The sequence below is a fragment of the Seriola dumerili genome, unplaced genomic scaffold (genome assembly GCF_002260705.1).
Source record: "Seriola dumerili isolate Sdu_G_001 unplaced genomic scaffold, Sdu_1.0 BDQW01000533.1, whole genome shotgun sequence".
Classification (NCBI taxonomy): Eukaryota; Metazoa; Chordata; class Actinopteri; order Carangiformes; family Carangidae; genus Seriola; species Seriola dumerili.
Genome location: NW_019174788.1, coordinates 837,888 through 855,044, shown reverse-complemented (window position 1 = coordinate 855,044; position 17,157 = coordinate 837,888). Strand labels below are relative to the sequence as shown.

The 17,157-nt window shown below is 39.1% G+C and overlaps 1 protein-coding gene across 1 annotated transcript in view; it reads right to left on the bottom strand.

Moving 5' to 3' along the window:
• Nucleotides 1-17,157, bottom strand: part of grik3 (glutamate ionotropic receptor kainate type subunit 3) — a 92,218-nt gene that overhangs the window by 9,498 nt on the left and 65,563 nt on the right. Inside the window, exons 9-12 of the mRNA XM_022764229.1 lie at nt 16,259-16,372; nt 12,174-12,377; nt 5,961-6,184; nt 1,660-1,778 (exon numbers count right to left, since the gene is read on the bottom strand). Of these exons, the coding sequence (XP_022619950.1) occupies nt 1,660-1,778; nt 5,961-6,184; nt 12,174-12,377; nt 16,259-16,372 (661 nt within the window). The remainder of the gene's footprint in view (nt 1-1,659; nt 1,779-5,960; nt 6,185-12,173; nt 12,378-16,258; nt 16,373-17,157) is intronic.

The window sequence follows — 17,157 nt, the reverse complement described above, 5'->3', positions numbered from 1 at the left end:
ATTTGAAGTACACAAAGTGTTTGCTTTTGCACCTCCTCATATTTTGTGTTCTTTGTGTTGTCTATGACACCTCCCTCCCACAGACAAGCTGGCAGATTTTTTTTGGATCCCCTCAAACACATCCATTTGCATTTTAAACATGTCAAGGAAATGGCTTCCGTCTCAGCTGCTGTCACTGTGCTTGGCAGACAAGCAAGGGATGTCTGTTTATGTGACACAGACAAAATATACCTCGCTGCAGATACCACCGTGCAGCGTGTGTTGCAAGGTACTGTAGGACAAATGGGTGACACAGAAAGCAAGAATCGGTTGTTCAATGTCCAATAACAATGTTTAAAATTTAAAAATCATACAGAAAGAGTTATGCTACATGAAAAAAATATGCATCATATGTTGATTTTTCATAACACAGATAAATCTGCAAGAGAAGACACATGAGCCTCATTAACTTTGATATCCCAGTGTGATTTTGTTATTTTTTTTTTTTTTATTCAGGGAACTATGAATAAGAGCTGATTTGCAGCAGCTGCCTCACTGAACTACTGGAGATACAGCAGCTCCAGCACTGACAGACAACACAGAGCCACAGTACAAATCATAATAGAGAATTCTCCCCTGTTTAGTTTAATAATATAGGCTACTAACTAGCTCATTTCGTGCTGATTCTCTCTCTCCTCTCCCTCCCTCCCGGCATGCTGCTGCTACACTCGTAGCCCTCTGCCTGCACTGGCAAATTGGCAGAGCTGCTATGCAGTTTCACAAGAGTGCTGCCGAGCTTCTGTGCTTAATGAATTGCTGAATGTGTTTGCTATCCTTACGGGCACAGATCCACTCCTGAGTCTCACTGAGCCTCCTTGATTTGTCTTGTTACATTGAGGTTAAACATTTTATTACTTGGGTCTTTTTCCTCCACAGTTGACTTCATTAGGTTATTTCTGGGCCTTCATTTGCTTACCTATCCCTTTAAGGGACACCTAGCAAGTGAAAACCTATTTGTATCCCTGTGGTTTTTCATTCAAAAGGTAGAATTAAATTTGCAGTGGGAAGTAATACAAGTAGGGTTCTTCTGCTGAAAGAAGAAAGTGCTGCTTTTATTCTGATGCGATTAATGTATACATATATATAATAAATCAAACATATCAAACAGCATGGAAGTGACATAATTGGAAGGCTACTTTTTGGGCTATTTTCAGTGAGACATATGGCTTCTCTATAGTAGGTGCAGTTCATACAGCATTGAAAACATCACACCAGCCAGTTGTAGCATGGCTGACAGCTGGCATTTGTCAGACATGTACCTCGAGTTACCCTTTTCATCCCAACACTCAGAAAGCTCTTGAGCAGGGCCAGCGACTGCGTTATGGGCAAATAAATGCAGCAGTGTTTTCCATCCTTACCTGCCAATCTCTGACAAGTGTCTGGCACCTACTCTTCCCTTTTTGAACAGCAGGCAGGTGACAACAGCCTTCCTTTGTCATGTAAGACTGAGCTCCGCAGTTGTTCTTGACAGGTAAATGTCTTATAAAACAGTCACAGAATGGAAATCATGGAGCTTGTCAGTTAAAGAGGCGGAAAGTGGAAGCTAGCAGTGCACAGGAAAAGAGGGTTGGCATGACGGTATTGTTTTTGACAAGGAAGGGGATGTGTGCGCCACCATACCTTGTTGCATTAGGGAACCGACTCCAAACCAGAAGCTGTTGAGGAGGGTGAAGTTGTTCTCCACCACATCTGATCCAGGGTTACAAGGATGGGCGTCGTACCATTCGTATGGACTGAACCTGGGAATGAAACGGGAAGTCTGAAAGCTGTTTTTAAACTTATGAGATCTGAGAAAATGCAAGAATGATCTTGTCTTTACCCCTTTCGGAGCGCCGTTCCTTCCTTAAGAAGAATCTCAAAAACTGAATCACATTAACTTGAGAGCTATTCTGAGAGTTACAGCTATTTTAGACTTTCACCTTTGGTTTAGAGTGACAAAACTATTGATGACTGCATTAGGACAACAGCTCTACAAAGCAGTACTTAAAGCAGCACTGATTGATTTTTTTTCGGGGCCACTTGCCACTGTAGAACAAGCTATAAACACAACCTTGACTTATTATTACCTTATACTCTCAAGTAGATATGGTGAACATGTTAGCAGACAGTTGCTTATTTACAGATACAGCAGACACAGAGCAACGTTATAGCAATAAACATTAAAGCTGTGGGAACTAAAGCCAAAAACAATGAGCTGAGAACTGAGCCCATCCATAAATTTCCAGTTCTTTATAAGCAGAATTTTTTTGCTGGTTTTATAAATGTAAAAAATATCTTCTATGAAATGTCAAATCAAAACATTTTTAAATCCAGTGGAGCTCTTTTTAGGTCTTACCTTTAGAAATCCCCTCAACTATTTCTAATATACTTTGTAGTTAAAGGTGACCAACGATCCACAAAAATATTTTTCACCGGGTATAAAATGTCACGTTTGAGAATGTGAGGACTCCTCTTAAAGTCACATGAAACCTTAAAGCAAGCATTTTTCCATGTCTCTGCCATTTAGTTTGACACCTGCCGAAAATTCACTCACACCTTTATTATTGCACAAGTCATTTTCAGAGGCAGATGCTGAGATAAAACACGCTAAATGTCACTACTTTCCATCTTTTAAAATGTATTCATATAACGTGAAAAATCTTTTTCTGGCTCTTTGTTCTGAGCGTTCTGCATAGTAGAATTATATCCCTTAGTCTCCAGATACTATCTCCTTGAAATGTGGCATATCTGTTACTTTGATGAGAGATTTAGTCGAAAGTGCTAATGACAGAAGAAAAACCCTTTTTCTTCAAAAAGCAGATAAGTAAAATGGTCCACAACGCTGGAACCCACTATCGTGAATCCTTGAGTACGTATTCTCAGTTCTGATGGGCTATAGTGAGGAAAATATAGAAAGATTTAATGGACTGAAATTTATATTGTTCAAGAGATAGATACACTTGAGTCTAATTACGGTATATGCTGAAGAAATATTTGGTAATGTAGTCTATTTTAATCAGACATTCAACAGGACTGGTGGTTAATCATGAATCAGCTTCATAATGGAGTCTTTTCCAGCCATCATTTTACTAATTCTCATCTTAGTTAAGCAATTAGACATTTGAACTAATGAACAGTAAGAGGGTGTTTTTGACTAATGTTGGTCTGTCTAAGTGCTGTTCCTTGTGCATTAAAATGTCAGATGCACCCACTAGTGTTTCCATCTCGGAGTGTTTCTCCTAAGATTCCTATCAGAGAGGCCTTGGGCAGCTGCTGTACAAATGTGCTCCCTGCCATTTCAATTAATCCCCCTCCCCCAGTCTCCTTTTTGTTTTACTTTAATGTTAAATTGAAAGTCATTGTCAGATAACATAGCAGTGTGATAGTTAAGAGGCACGGATAGTATGATTACTTTACACACATTCAAACCGCACATGACCTGGACATAAACATGGCAGAAATGAATAAAGAGGAATGTCTTCTTTTCACTATTTTGAGTGCAGTCTCTACACAAAAGATGTCACAGTGCTGATTCAATACAGCTGGTTCTCTGCTAATTTCTAAAAAGGTTGTGCTGGCAAGCAGAGCCATAAGATTCAGACTGTGTGCTGTACAACCCTATACAAAACTGTCAGCTAAACAACACTATTAACTGTCAGCCAAGAGTACAGCCTACACAGAGGAGGTGATCTGGAGACCGCTTGGCATTCAGACATTACATAAAGCAAAAGCGCCATGTTTGCATTTACAAGCATTATATTGAATTTGCACACTCCAGTCCAATCATGCAAAATGCACTTTGCACTAATGTTTCAGTGCTGCCAGTCATTAAATTAAATTTATTTTCAAACCCTAATAACACTGCAATTTTTCTAGTTTACAGAAAGTCTCGGTCATGTCGTGAGCTACAAATAAATTTGACAACATATGCATTATAGAAACACAAACAGTTGCCACAAACTGATTCATAGTATTGAACATTTAACCCATATTCTCCTTTTATTCTTTCAAAATTAAAAGTTATACAATCTTAATTTATCTGAACAGCACAATTCTTTCAGTTTCAAATATTAAGGCTGGAAATATTGAGTGTTTTTTTTTTATAATCAATGAACAAAAAGACAAAACTCAACAGGACTTTAATCCGCCTCTCAATCATTTTCAACTTCCCCCGGCCTGTCTGTGGCTTTGCAGTGCTAATCCCCTTGGTTCCTAGTGAAGATGGAAATCTTTCAAAACAGGTATCAGTTATTTAAAAAGGCTAAAGATTTTCCTACATCAACTGCACAGTGTAGCTTTAAGCAAATGTTATCAACAAGAATGCAGTTGTTGTTACTAAATGATAAACTGCAGTGCATTGTAATGTAAGAACATGTCACATGTCAAGAGCAGTGTGGCTCATTCATGTGTTTTTGGACAACAATGGAGCTCTATGGCACAGATTGGTATTTTTCGTGGGATTTTTGACTGTGGGAAAAGTCCAGACTATTATCAGTATTACCCTTTTAAACTCTCTACATCATTACAATAAAACATATTTATCAGCTCATTCAATACATGGGTGAAGCCATAATTCTCACCCCTGACAAAACCTATGGAAAAAAGACCTACTTGTTGTGTCCCTACTGTCTATGGGCATGGACAGACATGTGAAATGATAAGTATACACAGTCAGAGACTTCCTTCATTATACACCTAGCAGAATGTAAATGCATATCCTGTTCTATTAATCTGTATTCAGCAGATTATTGTTATCTTTCAATTTTATTAGATGTATTTCTCCAAATTTTGAATAATGAATTGAATGAGGCAAAATATATTCTGTCCTTAAATCCTCTTAAATCATCCTTAGTTGTACGGCACAGGTGGCTACAACCAAAGAAAAGGCAGCAGTGTTTTTCAAAGGCATATATAAGCATCATAGTACATTTTATTTGTCTACAGCTGTGTAATAATACAGTATGTGCCTTTGACCAAAAATAAATAAAAGGTGCCTTGCAACATAATCATAGACTTTTGAAAGAACAAGCCAAAGTATTTATTGCCTGATATTGTAGGCAATGCCTTGACACCTCTGTCCAGCATTTGAAATGACCTACTTGTGCTGAAGTAGCCCTCTCATTGTTCACTGCTGTTTGTTTTTGTGCTCACATGATGCAGATTTTGTGCTGCAGCTTTTCAGCTACCTAGGCTGGCCTCCAAAAAAACTGATGCAACAATTTAAGATGATTTTGTGCTTATGTGAAGCCACTCCAGAATTTGTTTGGTCTCACAACAACAAATGAGGATAGAGGAGTGCAGCTGTTTGCTCTCAAGCCCCCAGAACTCCTTTCAACGCCCGCTTTTCTAGAACTTCCTCAAGCACCACTTTGCATGAGAAGCAGCAGGAAATACTAACAATGATACTAACAGGATATTCATCACATTCATGACCAAAAGAAATTACAAGTGAGGTGCTTTTCATTCAATCAAACAGATAATCTACATCTATAATAACTCCATGACTTCAACTATAAATAGACTCATCTTTTGAAATTTCACGAGGTGTGTATATTTTATTCTTTTTGTACTACTGAATATTCTGATTAGATAAGGTTTCCTCTTTTTGCTTGAGCAAGTATTTCTTCTTTTTAAATGATCTTTTAAAGGTTCATCATGCTGCAGAGCCATTTCGAGACATTGCACAGGACACAAATTTAACTATGCAACTCAACTGGAGTTTTTTTTGTATTCCACCTCCCACTGCTGGGCTGTAGACGGCCCATGCAGACATAACTGCCTTGATCACTACCCAGCAGCTAACAAAGTACGAGAAACTGGCTGGGGTACTCAAATTTCAGTCTGCAGTGATAACAGAGTAAATTACTATGTCTATTGAAACACCCCATGGAGAAAAGTGTGAAGGACTGATAGGACAATTTGAATCTAACTTGTGCACTTACCTGGCAATAACAAAAAGGACACAGCTAACACCTAAGTAGGCCAGGAGGATGTAGACCCAGATGTCGGGAGTCATTGGGTTCAGGAAGGAGAAGAAGCCGTTGTTGGTGGCATTAGGTTTGCGATACAGGATGCTGATGCCCATGCTCATGAAGGGCTTGGAGAAGTCAATGAACTTTTCACGCATGTAGGTAATGGTGAGAGGAGCCACTGCCAGGTCTGCTCTCTGTGGAGGAAAAAACAAAACATTCAGGGAATAGTCATTTTCTCTGATTTCTGTTTTCATATTATCAATGACTGTTATAGCCAAGTTAACAGCGCAGGTGTAGAGGTGTAAATGTCTGTTGGTCAGTCAGTAACCACTTTGGTCCAGACCTAAATATTTCAACAACATTAGAATGCATTGCCATTGAATGGCACATTGAATGGAATTTTTTTTTGATATAGGTTAAATATGTAATAAATGAGGAATTGTTGTGTTACAGAGAAGCCCTGACCTACAAATCATATTTTCCAGAAATAATGGAACGTGCTTTTCTGGTACATGACATCATCATTTTTATATATTTTTTTCCAGTGAAAATGAAATGCAAAAATTACCATTCCAACAGAAATTGTGACTCATATCGCAATCGCAATATATATTTATACGCAATATACAATATAACATTTCTTTCTTTTTTTTTTTTTGCCCTAGTACAAACATTCATGGTGCCCAAAAGATGAATCCTGATGACATTGGTGATCCCCAGATTTCCTCTAGTACCACCATGATATTTATAGGTTTGAGTAAAATATCTGCACAACTATTAGATGGATTACCATAACTTTACTTGGATTAGCATTTAGCTCAAAATGATGCTGTGCTTAAGTACAGTCTCACAAGACTGTCTCTGGAGTCTTATTCATTCTATATTTCATTGATACTGTGAAATATGCAGTAGGAAGATATATAATTATATATGTCACATTCCTTTTAAAATTGATAATAAAAATAGAATATAAATAGTAAATGTGAAACATGATTCTGTCTCTTCAATGATGCCTTTTGGAATAAGGTTAGACATCGTTCCAATGTATCACATGCAGCTCCATCTATAAAGCCATTTTCTAGTGTCACTAGAATGACATAACGACACCATATAGCATTATACAATGGACATGGCCAAGCATGACAGATAAGTTTCAGTCACCTATTATATGCGTATGACTGCATATTCAGAATGTTTCCATTTATATCGGCAGCCCGCACAACTCCCCTGCACCATGTCTGGACAGGAGGTTAATGAAACCAGCTGCTTGGTTCACGCTCGGATTCCTCCTTCTTCCAAGAAACAAGACAGCGCACAAAGGGAGGCTTTCTTTTACTTCCTACATACTGAGTGCAGGGAGAGGAACAGGACTTCAGCCTGCATTTTTACCAAATTATATGAGACTGCATGTTTGTTTGGGTATTTCATGCAAAACTGTGAGACCTAACCTTACAGCAGTCGAATCCAGAAACACATACAATCATAATGAGATAAAAAGCAGTCATGTCCTCCGCTCCTCTTGCGAACGGATGTATTCTGTCTTTTTGTTTGTTTTAACATCTTAAAACATCTTTTTTTCTTTACTTACTTTCTAGGGCCTAAGGCTGTTCTTAACACGAGTTTACCTTTCCCTGTGGCTTAGACAGCTCTTCCCACAGATTTACATGATAAGTTCCACACAGCAGTAAACAAAGGTCAGAAAAAAAACATTTCCACTTTACTCGTGCCACTGTGGATTATGTGCTCCTGCGGTCAGCACCGTGGTCGCTAAATGCACGGTGGCCTCTGAAGAGATGGAAAGATGGGAAAACCGGTGCGTCCTGCTGTGCATCTGCTGTCTCTCTTAAACTATTCAAATTTGTACATCACATACTGCTCCCTCTGTTCTCTGCTGCCAACTGCAGCTTTGAACCAACCTGCCACTCAGCCGGAAGATCAACCAGCATGCGATTCCAGACATCCCCACGGTGGGCTAATATACATGCTGCATGTCCTTGTTCTGCTTACTGCCTAGACACACAAAGTGGGCACAAGCAAGATAACCTGATAGTGCCCTGCTGCGTGCCACATGGCTTGGCGTTATCTGGGTTTGCAGATGGTGGGCTTAGTGGTGTTCTCCCTCCCTCCGGACCTCCTCACCTGACGACAGCCTGGAGGGTTCATGAAGTTGCAACTAACATGATCCACACATTTTCAACCCACTGACTGTACACTGAACAAACTTAACAGTATCAGTATTTTCAGCTGTTTCTTAGTTATTTTAATAAAAAACATTAAAGCCAGTGGAGGATATCATTATTATTATTATTATCATTATCATACTGCTGACAAATAAGGCTTTCTGGACTCAACAAACATTTACACACCCTGCTTGTACATTCTTTATGCATCTAAGTGGATGCGGTCACCAGTCTGATACTAGAATTATACAGCACTTACATATTGCTTCGTTGTGTTGCTCATTTTTCTTTTAGAACAGATAGAGGTGCTTCTGTGAAATGTGTTGTAATTGCAGAAACACACTTTGCTGAACTACGCAATGGTTACTTCAGATAACAGACAGCAATTTTTTGCTATTGGGATGCTGAAGGAATGTTAAAAGGTCTGATTGGGTAGTTGTACATGCATTTACAAATGCCATGGTGGAAAAATGAATGCACAGCATGACATTTATGTTCAGACAACACACAATAGTATATATATGCCTGAACGATCTCATGTCAAAATATAGAAAGGGCTAATGATGAAGCATACCCAATGTAATCAAGGGATTGTTGCTTTGCATAAGCAGCAGGCTGCAGAGAGTGTGGTTGCCGGGAACTGATTTATTCAAGGGTGCTTTGGCAGGTGGGACAAACATGTTTGCTGTTGTGACTGTTGAACTTGTGCTCCTCCAGCTCTGGGTCAGCCGCTCTCACCACCAGCTCATCGTGCTTCTGTGATAACAATCTGAATCACACTTGTCCATCCACTTGCAGTCACATGCTGCCTTCAATTACCAAAATATCCTCAGATAAAAATTAAAACACAATGTATGTTTTACCTAGGCTTGGGCAATATCCAAAAATCAATACAGTCCAGCCCACATATTATGAAATTATGTTGTTGTATTTCATTTTTCTGTAGTTTTTTTTAATAATATATAATTATAATATTGTATTTAATGCTTCAGGTATATATGCCACTACACAGCTGTTCAAAGTTTTATTATTCTCATACCAAGGCAGAGTGTACAGTAAACAAAGCAGTGAAACTACGGTCGCACTCGGCGGCAGGGCAGACTTAAAAATTACAAAAGAATATATGATGAAAACTATCACATATGGCAGGAAATATCATGGTATTCGATATTATTGAATATCGGCCCAAGCCCAGTTTTACATCACTACAAATAAAGTGCTGTACTGTGGCTTCTCATCCTGACCTAAATCTATTCGACTATCTATCTGTGTAGACAAGGAGGATGTGGGCTGGCTATAACTTATCTGTCGAGGTAAAGATTAATTGCCATGACAGAAACAAATGATGTGCTAAACTCGCTATTAACATTTGCATCACAGCATGATTAAAGTGATCATTTATTGTGACTAAATCAAGTTTAACAAGGCCTGTTGCATCATTTAGCACCTTCCAAACAATGCCCTTTGGCACCGCAGTGAGCTTTGACTACACAGAGGAAAATAGAGGGCTGTATGTTACACAATGCTAAATCGTTGCACTTGGCAACGTTGCAGTTTGTCATTCAGACGCCTCAGTTACATGGGGAGTAAATCGCATAATAGTATCCCATTCATACCAAAACATAAAAAGGCACACACACACACACACACATACATACTGAGCTTTTCTCTATATCTGTCACATCTCCCTCTTTGTGTGACAAAGCTTGATGAATTACAGAAGTGAATGAAGGTTTACGACGGGTTTTAATAAACCCAAGCCTTGTTCTCTTAAAAAGATGTCAGTCAAACAGTTTTGTGTAATTCTGCAAGGCAACTATGATTTATGAGGGCAGACTATGTGAGCTAAGAATGCATGAGTCTTGTGTTTCAGCACCATTTTATCAGCTTAAACCAACTGTTTTCCCTGTTTCTCCAGTACCTCAGACCTTATCTAACATCATGACCCTTCTTTAAGTAAACGCACTGATCCCTGGTAAACTGTTATACATCTTATTTATCTATATTACAGAGAGGGAGCAATGGCTTTTTAAGAGGTTAATAGAAAGTAGTCATGAATACAAATTGAACAGATAACAACATGGAATACATATATAAGAAAATAGTGACTAACTGAAGAGCACAGTTCCTGTTAAAGTTGAAAAGAAATACAACTGCAGTAGTTTTGTAGTTTACTCTCATGGAATCTGTAGCCTCACTGGCCTCTCATATCATTCCAGGGTCAGATCTCCTCAGCTCGCCTTAAAGTTTATGTTTCAGGTCTGCTGAATCACGATCAGCTTATCCATACCGACAAGGGTAAGGAGAGCACCAGACCACAAAATAGAACCGACTAAAAATCCACAAAGACGACGTCGTGCATCCTTGGTCATGCGATAAGGAGCAGTAAAAGCAATAACTAGCAGTCTAGATTGTAATCTTCTCTTCTGCTGCTATTTACAAAGGCAATAGACCTAAAAAGGATAAAATATATTGGTATGTTATAAAACAAAAAAATCAATGGAATCAGTTAACTGTATTTGTCTGCTTCTTTATAATTTCTCACTTTCTAAAGCTATAAACCAAAAGCAAATAGAGCTACACATTGATGTGTAAACACTCTGTTCTCAACAGCTTACGCTCATATCAAATCTGAGTCCAGAGGTCTCAATCACCAAATGCTAAATCTTCACATAACACATGTGAACCTTATGTCACACAATTTTTTTTTTTTTTTTTTCTATTTGGCTTTAAGCTAATGAACAGACTCTCTGCAGCCACCTGCACCGTCTCCCTTTAAATCAAGGACCAGACTAACACAAAGAGTGTATGTGCTGTTTAATGATTGAGTCATGCATCTCCATTTCGTGCCAGCATTCTCTGCCTTTAGTAATCCATTTGTTCCCCTCAAGGTTATTGTTATCAACGTGGATCTAGCAAAAAGCTTGGATGGAGAAATAAAGTGCTGCAGTGGGAGCCCACCTTTCCCAACCCTTTCAGCACCAAGCCATTGACTCCTGCCATACGATTCCCTGCACTAAATGCCACTTAAGCTATTACAAGTTTTCAGCTGAGTACAGCGCTGACCTGATGGGGCTGAGGACAAAGAGAGAGCACTGACAGGGGCACTTATGAAATGCCAGCAGAGAATTGCCACCATCACTTCGAGGTAGGGCTGTTTCATGGCCGATGAATCTTTGAATTTGATACAGACAGCTGTGGTTCCCCACTATGCCTGTGTGAGATGATTGGCGGTGTGTTCCTCTGCATCCTGACAATATATGCAGTGTTTGCATGCTCATCCCGGATCTGTGGTTCATCCATCTGTAGGAAGTGGTTTGTCGGACTGAATGGCATCAACCCAATTGTAACATTTAGGCAACCTTGACATAATTGTGCCATAAATGTGAGTGACAGCTTTGCAGGCTGCTCCTGACTTGTACTCAATCATAACTATATCACTGTCCACATGAAGGACATAGCCAGCTATTCACTTCAGTGGCATTGCTTTTGTAGGTTCATGTGATGATGTAAAACATGGAGCTGCATAATTGTAGTGATGTGGTTTATAATAAAGGAATATTCTGAGGTTTTTTGGAGATGCGTTTATTTGCTTGTCGAGAGAATCCTGAGAAGATTGACACCACTCCCATGCCTGTATGGTAAATATGTAGCTTGAGGCAGTTAGCTGCTACTTAGCTTAGCATTAAGACTAAACAAGGGGAAACAACTAGCCTTGCTCAGTCCAAAAGTAACAAAATCCACCTACCCACATCTCTAAAAGTCAAGTGTAAAAACGAAATTTGATTTTTTTTGAGTTATTTACCAGACTATACCTGGCCTGTAACTTTTTCTCTAGTTGCCTGGCAACTGCTAGGCTAAGCTAGCAGGCTGCTTGTTCCAGCCACAGTGACTGGCATCAATCTAACTCTCTGAAAAAAAGCAGATTAGCACATTTCCTCTAATGTCGAACTATTCCTATAAGGAAAAAAATGTGAAGGAGACAATATGAAGTCCAACTTACATGTTCTATAAGTTCCCTGATCATGCCGTTCCACTGGCCCTTGTCATCTTGAGAGCCGTATTTCCCATCAGGCACCAGACGGATCTCATAGGTGAAGCCCAGGATGTTGGAGAGCTCTTTTAACAAGTCGATGCAAAATCCTTCGAAACGGTCGTTCCCAACCAGCGCCTTGTCAGACTTCTTAAGCATGACATATGGCTCCTCCTGCACAGACCCAAAAGATCAAATGAAAAGCAATGGTGAGGTCAGCTTTTTCAATTTGTTTCAGCACATGCACCTAATTGAAGCAAAGTGATCTGAGCTGATGAGCCGCTGTTGCGTTTAACTGGCAGTGACAGCAGATTCTGGTTCAGTGTGCGGCTACAGGGAGTGTTAAAATATGAAAGAATGCTGAGGTTTTTCTTACACTGATGTATAAGCAACAGGAGACCTGAGCTACTTTAAGACTCTAATGTAAGTAAATGTCTTTTAAATTGCAAAGCTGCAACCGGCGTTTTCTATAGTGATGGTAATGCACACAGAAGGAATGTTTATACTATCAATGTGCTTGCAGTGTTGAGCTAACTAAACCTGCCACACTCCCCCACACTGCTGTGTGTTGACCTATATAGCTGGTGCACAGGTCGGTTCATTTTATGGTCAGGTGGCTGACACTCTTTACTGGCCTGTAATATCCTGTCTGGCTTGCTCATAATTTGAGCTGTATAAAAGCTTGATTAGGAACAGAATGCAGCAGTGAAATGGAACATGCCCACAACGTTGCCTTCATCAATTGTCACCAACCTCCAAGGGAGAGCAACTGAGCTGATGCCTGCAGTGACAATGACTAACACCGAATAGCTCATAAATGATTTCCTTTATTTAGTGCCTGTTACCATTTCCCTGCCAGATAGACTTGCATATCCCGCTGTGCACTTCAAAACATGTTGGTCCATTTATGCAATGGCTATAATACAATTTATTGCCTCAAATAGCCAGATGTATAATTTACAAACTGAGCTCAGAAGCAGAGTAATTGATTCTCTAGTGAAGGTGACCCTGTGCTTTTTTTTTTTTTTTTTTTTTTTTTTTTCTTCTTCTTCTTCTTTTTCCTTTTTTTTTTTAAACAGTACAGTCAAAGAGGAGAAAAGAGGAGAAAATAGGCAGTCACTGCACTCTTTATTCCCCGAGGAAATTGTTCTTCTTAGGGGGAAGTGGAGGTGGTGAGGATGGAGGTGGGAGCAACAGAAATACAGCATCACGTGCTGGTGGCATGGGGACACAGTTGTTGTGCTTGTTTTTGTTGAGGCTAGTTGCATGTAAACAGCACTGTAAACCAAACCTAACATGAAGCAGGGCATAATTTATTCCATAAATTTTAGAAAAATAAAAATGCCTATGAAAAAAAACATACAGGAAATGATAAACATCTTTAATTGTTTGCCATTAAAATATGAAACCATTTGGACATTACAATTAGGATGGCCTCTTAAATAAATAATAAGTTATGAATACTTGATGACAATGCATTTAGAGAGTAACTGCTTAGCCACAAACTTTGCTCAAGTTGTCCAATTAACTTGATCAAAAAGTTTGCATGTTAAGGGAAAAAGTCATTACCATCTGTTTCTAGCCCTCCAATTCTTGTTATTCCCCAAGGTTTGAAGTCAAATCAAAGTGTTTATACCAGTTCTACCCTCACAGTCGCAGCATGGGCGTGCATAACAGAAAGAGGAGGGAGGTCGGCCTGTGCAGAGACATTACAGGCAATGGAGTGCAAACAATTAATGTAAGCGGGAAAACACATTAAGTGCCTTAATCTCTTCGACAAAGTTATCACTATAAAGCTGTCAGACGTCTTGTTCATGCATCACTGGAATCAGTTTGATGCAATGTCATTACGCTAAGAGGAGAGATTGATATTAAAGCTGAAATACACTCTTCAGCAAGTAGGCAGCTTTATGATCTTAAACTAATGATTCCCAGCGAAATAGCAAATCCAGGAGCATGTCAGAAATATTCAAATGCCTTTTTGAAATTTTGGAAAACTTAAAATTAACTTGAAACACTTGAACTGCTCGGTGAGGAACATGTCTTAACACAGCTCTAATTTCAACATTAAATCAGAAAACTCTGCCACTTCCTTGTACAGTAGTTCAACAATACACCACTTAAATCCTTCTTCCATTTCTTCTCTTTGAGACAGAATTAACATGGATCGCACCTGATAGGCATTAATTATGTCCTGCCTTGACCTCACTTGTCATAATTACAGCTCTGTGATCCAACATAGGCATAATGATAGTGTTTATTGTTATAGCCTGTATATCTGTCCTGAAAAGGTGCATCGAGGGGGACATCTGTGTCAGCACCTCCCTGATAGCTCCACAAAGAGCCCAACATCCAGTGACGGTTTTAAGTACATACAACTGGGGATGTACAAATGAATGGGATGTGAAGCTGGGGGAGGGGTCACCCAGTTCGTCCTGAACATCTGAACATGTAATTAATTCCATTCTCAGCAATAGTTCATTGTATATCACTACCTAGTTCTTTTTTACATTTTTTTATTTTGCTCTAGGTCTTTTCACTGAACATGGTCATGATGTAGCAAACTTTAAAATCTCACATGGGTCACTGATAATTAAACATTCACTAACTTAGACACTGCTGCTAAGCCTGTCAAGCTTTCTGTTCCTGCACATATGCAGTTGTAATGATAGCAATGGGAGGTTTACCACTTGAAATTCTTGGTTGGTTTTTAAAACAAAGGGAGGCCATTTCAAGCTGAAAAGAAACCTGGAGCTGTTGCTAGGTAGCCAATTAATCTAACGTGAGTTATTTAAACTGCTGTCCCCATCTCTGACTTTTTAATGTGTCCAGCTGACTCATTTTAAATCAGGAACTAGGGCTGAGAGATGTGCAAAAAAAAAAATAGCATATTTTGGCATGTATTGCGAATGTGATGAGTCATGATTTTAGTGGGAATTTTTGCATTTTATTTTCACTGGAAAAAAAAAAAAAAAAAAAATTCTAAATTATGATGATGTGATTTTTGCTGGGGTCTGTACCAAAGAAGCATGTTCCCTTACATGTGCAGACTATGATTTGTAGGCCGGGGCATCTCTAAAACACCACAATGTTCCCTCTATAATGGCATGTTAAGACACATTTTACTTTTTATCAAAACATTGTAGCTCCCTTTGGTTATTGCACTTATCCATATTGTGATTATGCTAATATTCCGATTAATTCTTCAGGCCAATCAGGATCCCTGTAAAAGGCTGGTTAAATATTGAATTGATTGTTCCATACTGTATGTTACACCATGATGATTCATGTAAAAGAAATCAAATTAAAGAGTGTAGGATTGCAATGAAAAGCTGTTTTTGGTTATACATTGTGGATATGCTTGGGTTTAAACTTCCTCAAATCGAGGCTCCTTGGCCCCAGAAGTAATGCTGGGTTAGCTTACAGAAGAAATTAGATTCCAAGGCTTGAGAGGAGGCAAAGATGACTGGTTAGGGTAAGGTTAGCTTCAGGTTAAGGTAAGGGCAAATGCATCTTAACAGGGACAACAGACTTCGAATATTATGACGACCTTAAATATAAGGAAGCTTGCTAACCAAGCATGCTAACATCTGCAGCTTGTATTGGAGCAGATAAACACACTGTTCGATCCATTCTTCCTATTGTGTTTTTGGTTTTGGAAAACCTCAAAATATTTTTTCTATATCACTTTTACTACAACCCTATGCATATACCTTCAACGTGTGGGGAATCAAATGTTTGACAGGTTTTCTGTGCCTAGTCATTGCATAAGGGCTGTATGGTGGAGGGTTTTGCAAACAGTCAATTAGGGCACAAGATCTGATGCGTAATCTATGATTTCTGTGCTGTGTTTAGATCTAGCAAATATATTACGTGTCAGTCACAAAGAAAACTGAACACATCTCTTTTTAATGTTGCAGTAAATTTAGAGTAAAACATGGCTGATGCTAGAAAGATATAAACATAAGACCTTATTCTAAAGCTGGAATTTCAGGGTATTATTAATAGGGCAACTTTTAGGACATCTTTTACTCCAGGCTACACAGGTGACCTACCAGGATGGTGGTGATGACGAGGGAGCGGTTGGCCAGGGAATCGGTGATGTTCATCCCTTTTCGCTTCGGCACTTCTGTGATGTTAAGACCTCCCGACGCACTCCACTTCCCCACCTGTGGAAGATGAAAAGTGTGTAGCTAAGTGTTCTGTGTCTGTTGGTTGGCTGTTGTGACCCCAGCAGACTCCCCTGCCAACCAGTCTACCAGATTAGTGCCAGGCTGAACACACCTCTGGCGGCATCAGATGAGTCACCTTTATATCAGCAGAACAAGGTGTTTTGGAAAGCACAGCGTAGTTAGGTGTATGTCTTGAGAGAAATCAAGCACGATGGGCAAATCAAAGAAACTGGACTCATTTGATGAACTATATAATAAAACAAGACTTAGTAAAACTGTAGATTGCCAGTAGGTTATAAGATACTGACAAATACAGAAACAATACCAACAATTATGAAAATAGACACAAGAAATTTGTAAAATAAAGATAACAGATTATGTTAGACTATTAATATTACATTAAAGTATATAAATAGAAATATGCTGTCTGATGTGATGCTGTATTGGTGTTGTCTCAGATATGTGTAAATGTGTATTAAAAAGAAATAAGGCTAAACAATGACGCTAAAACAAACAGAGACGCTATTATAAAATAACAAATATCGCGAGAAGGTTGCAGTTAATTTGAATGATGGCACCAGCGTAGGGTTGCCGGTCGGATTACATTGTGAAAGTAATTTTGCTCTGCAGTCTCAGTAAGATAGGCTAAGAGATTTGAACAAATAAAAGGAGTTATACATGTGAGAGGCCCTCAGGCAACAAAGCTCTGCATATTGTAGGGACACACTCTGGAACATATCATTAGCACAAATAGTCCTGTGGCCATCTGTAACAATCTCTGT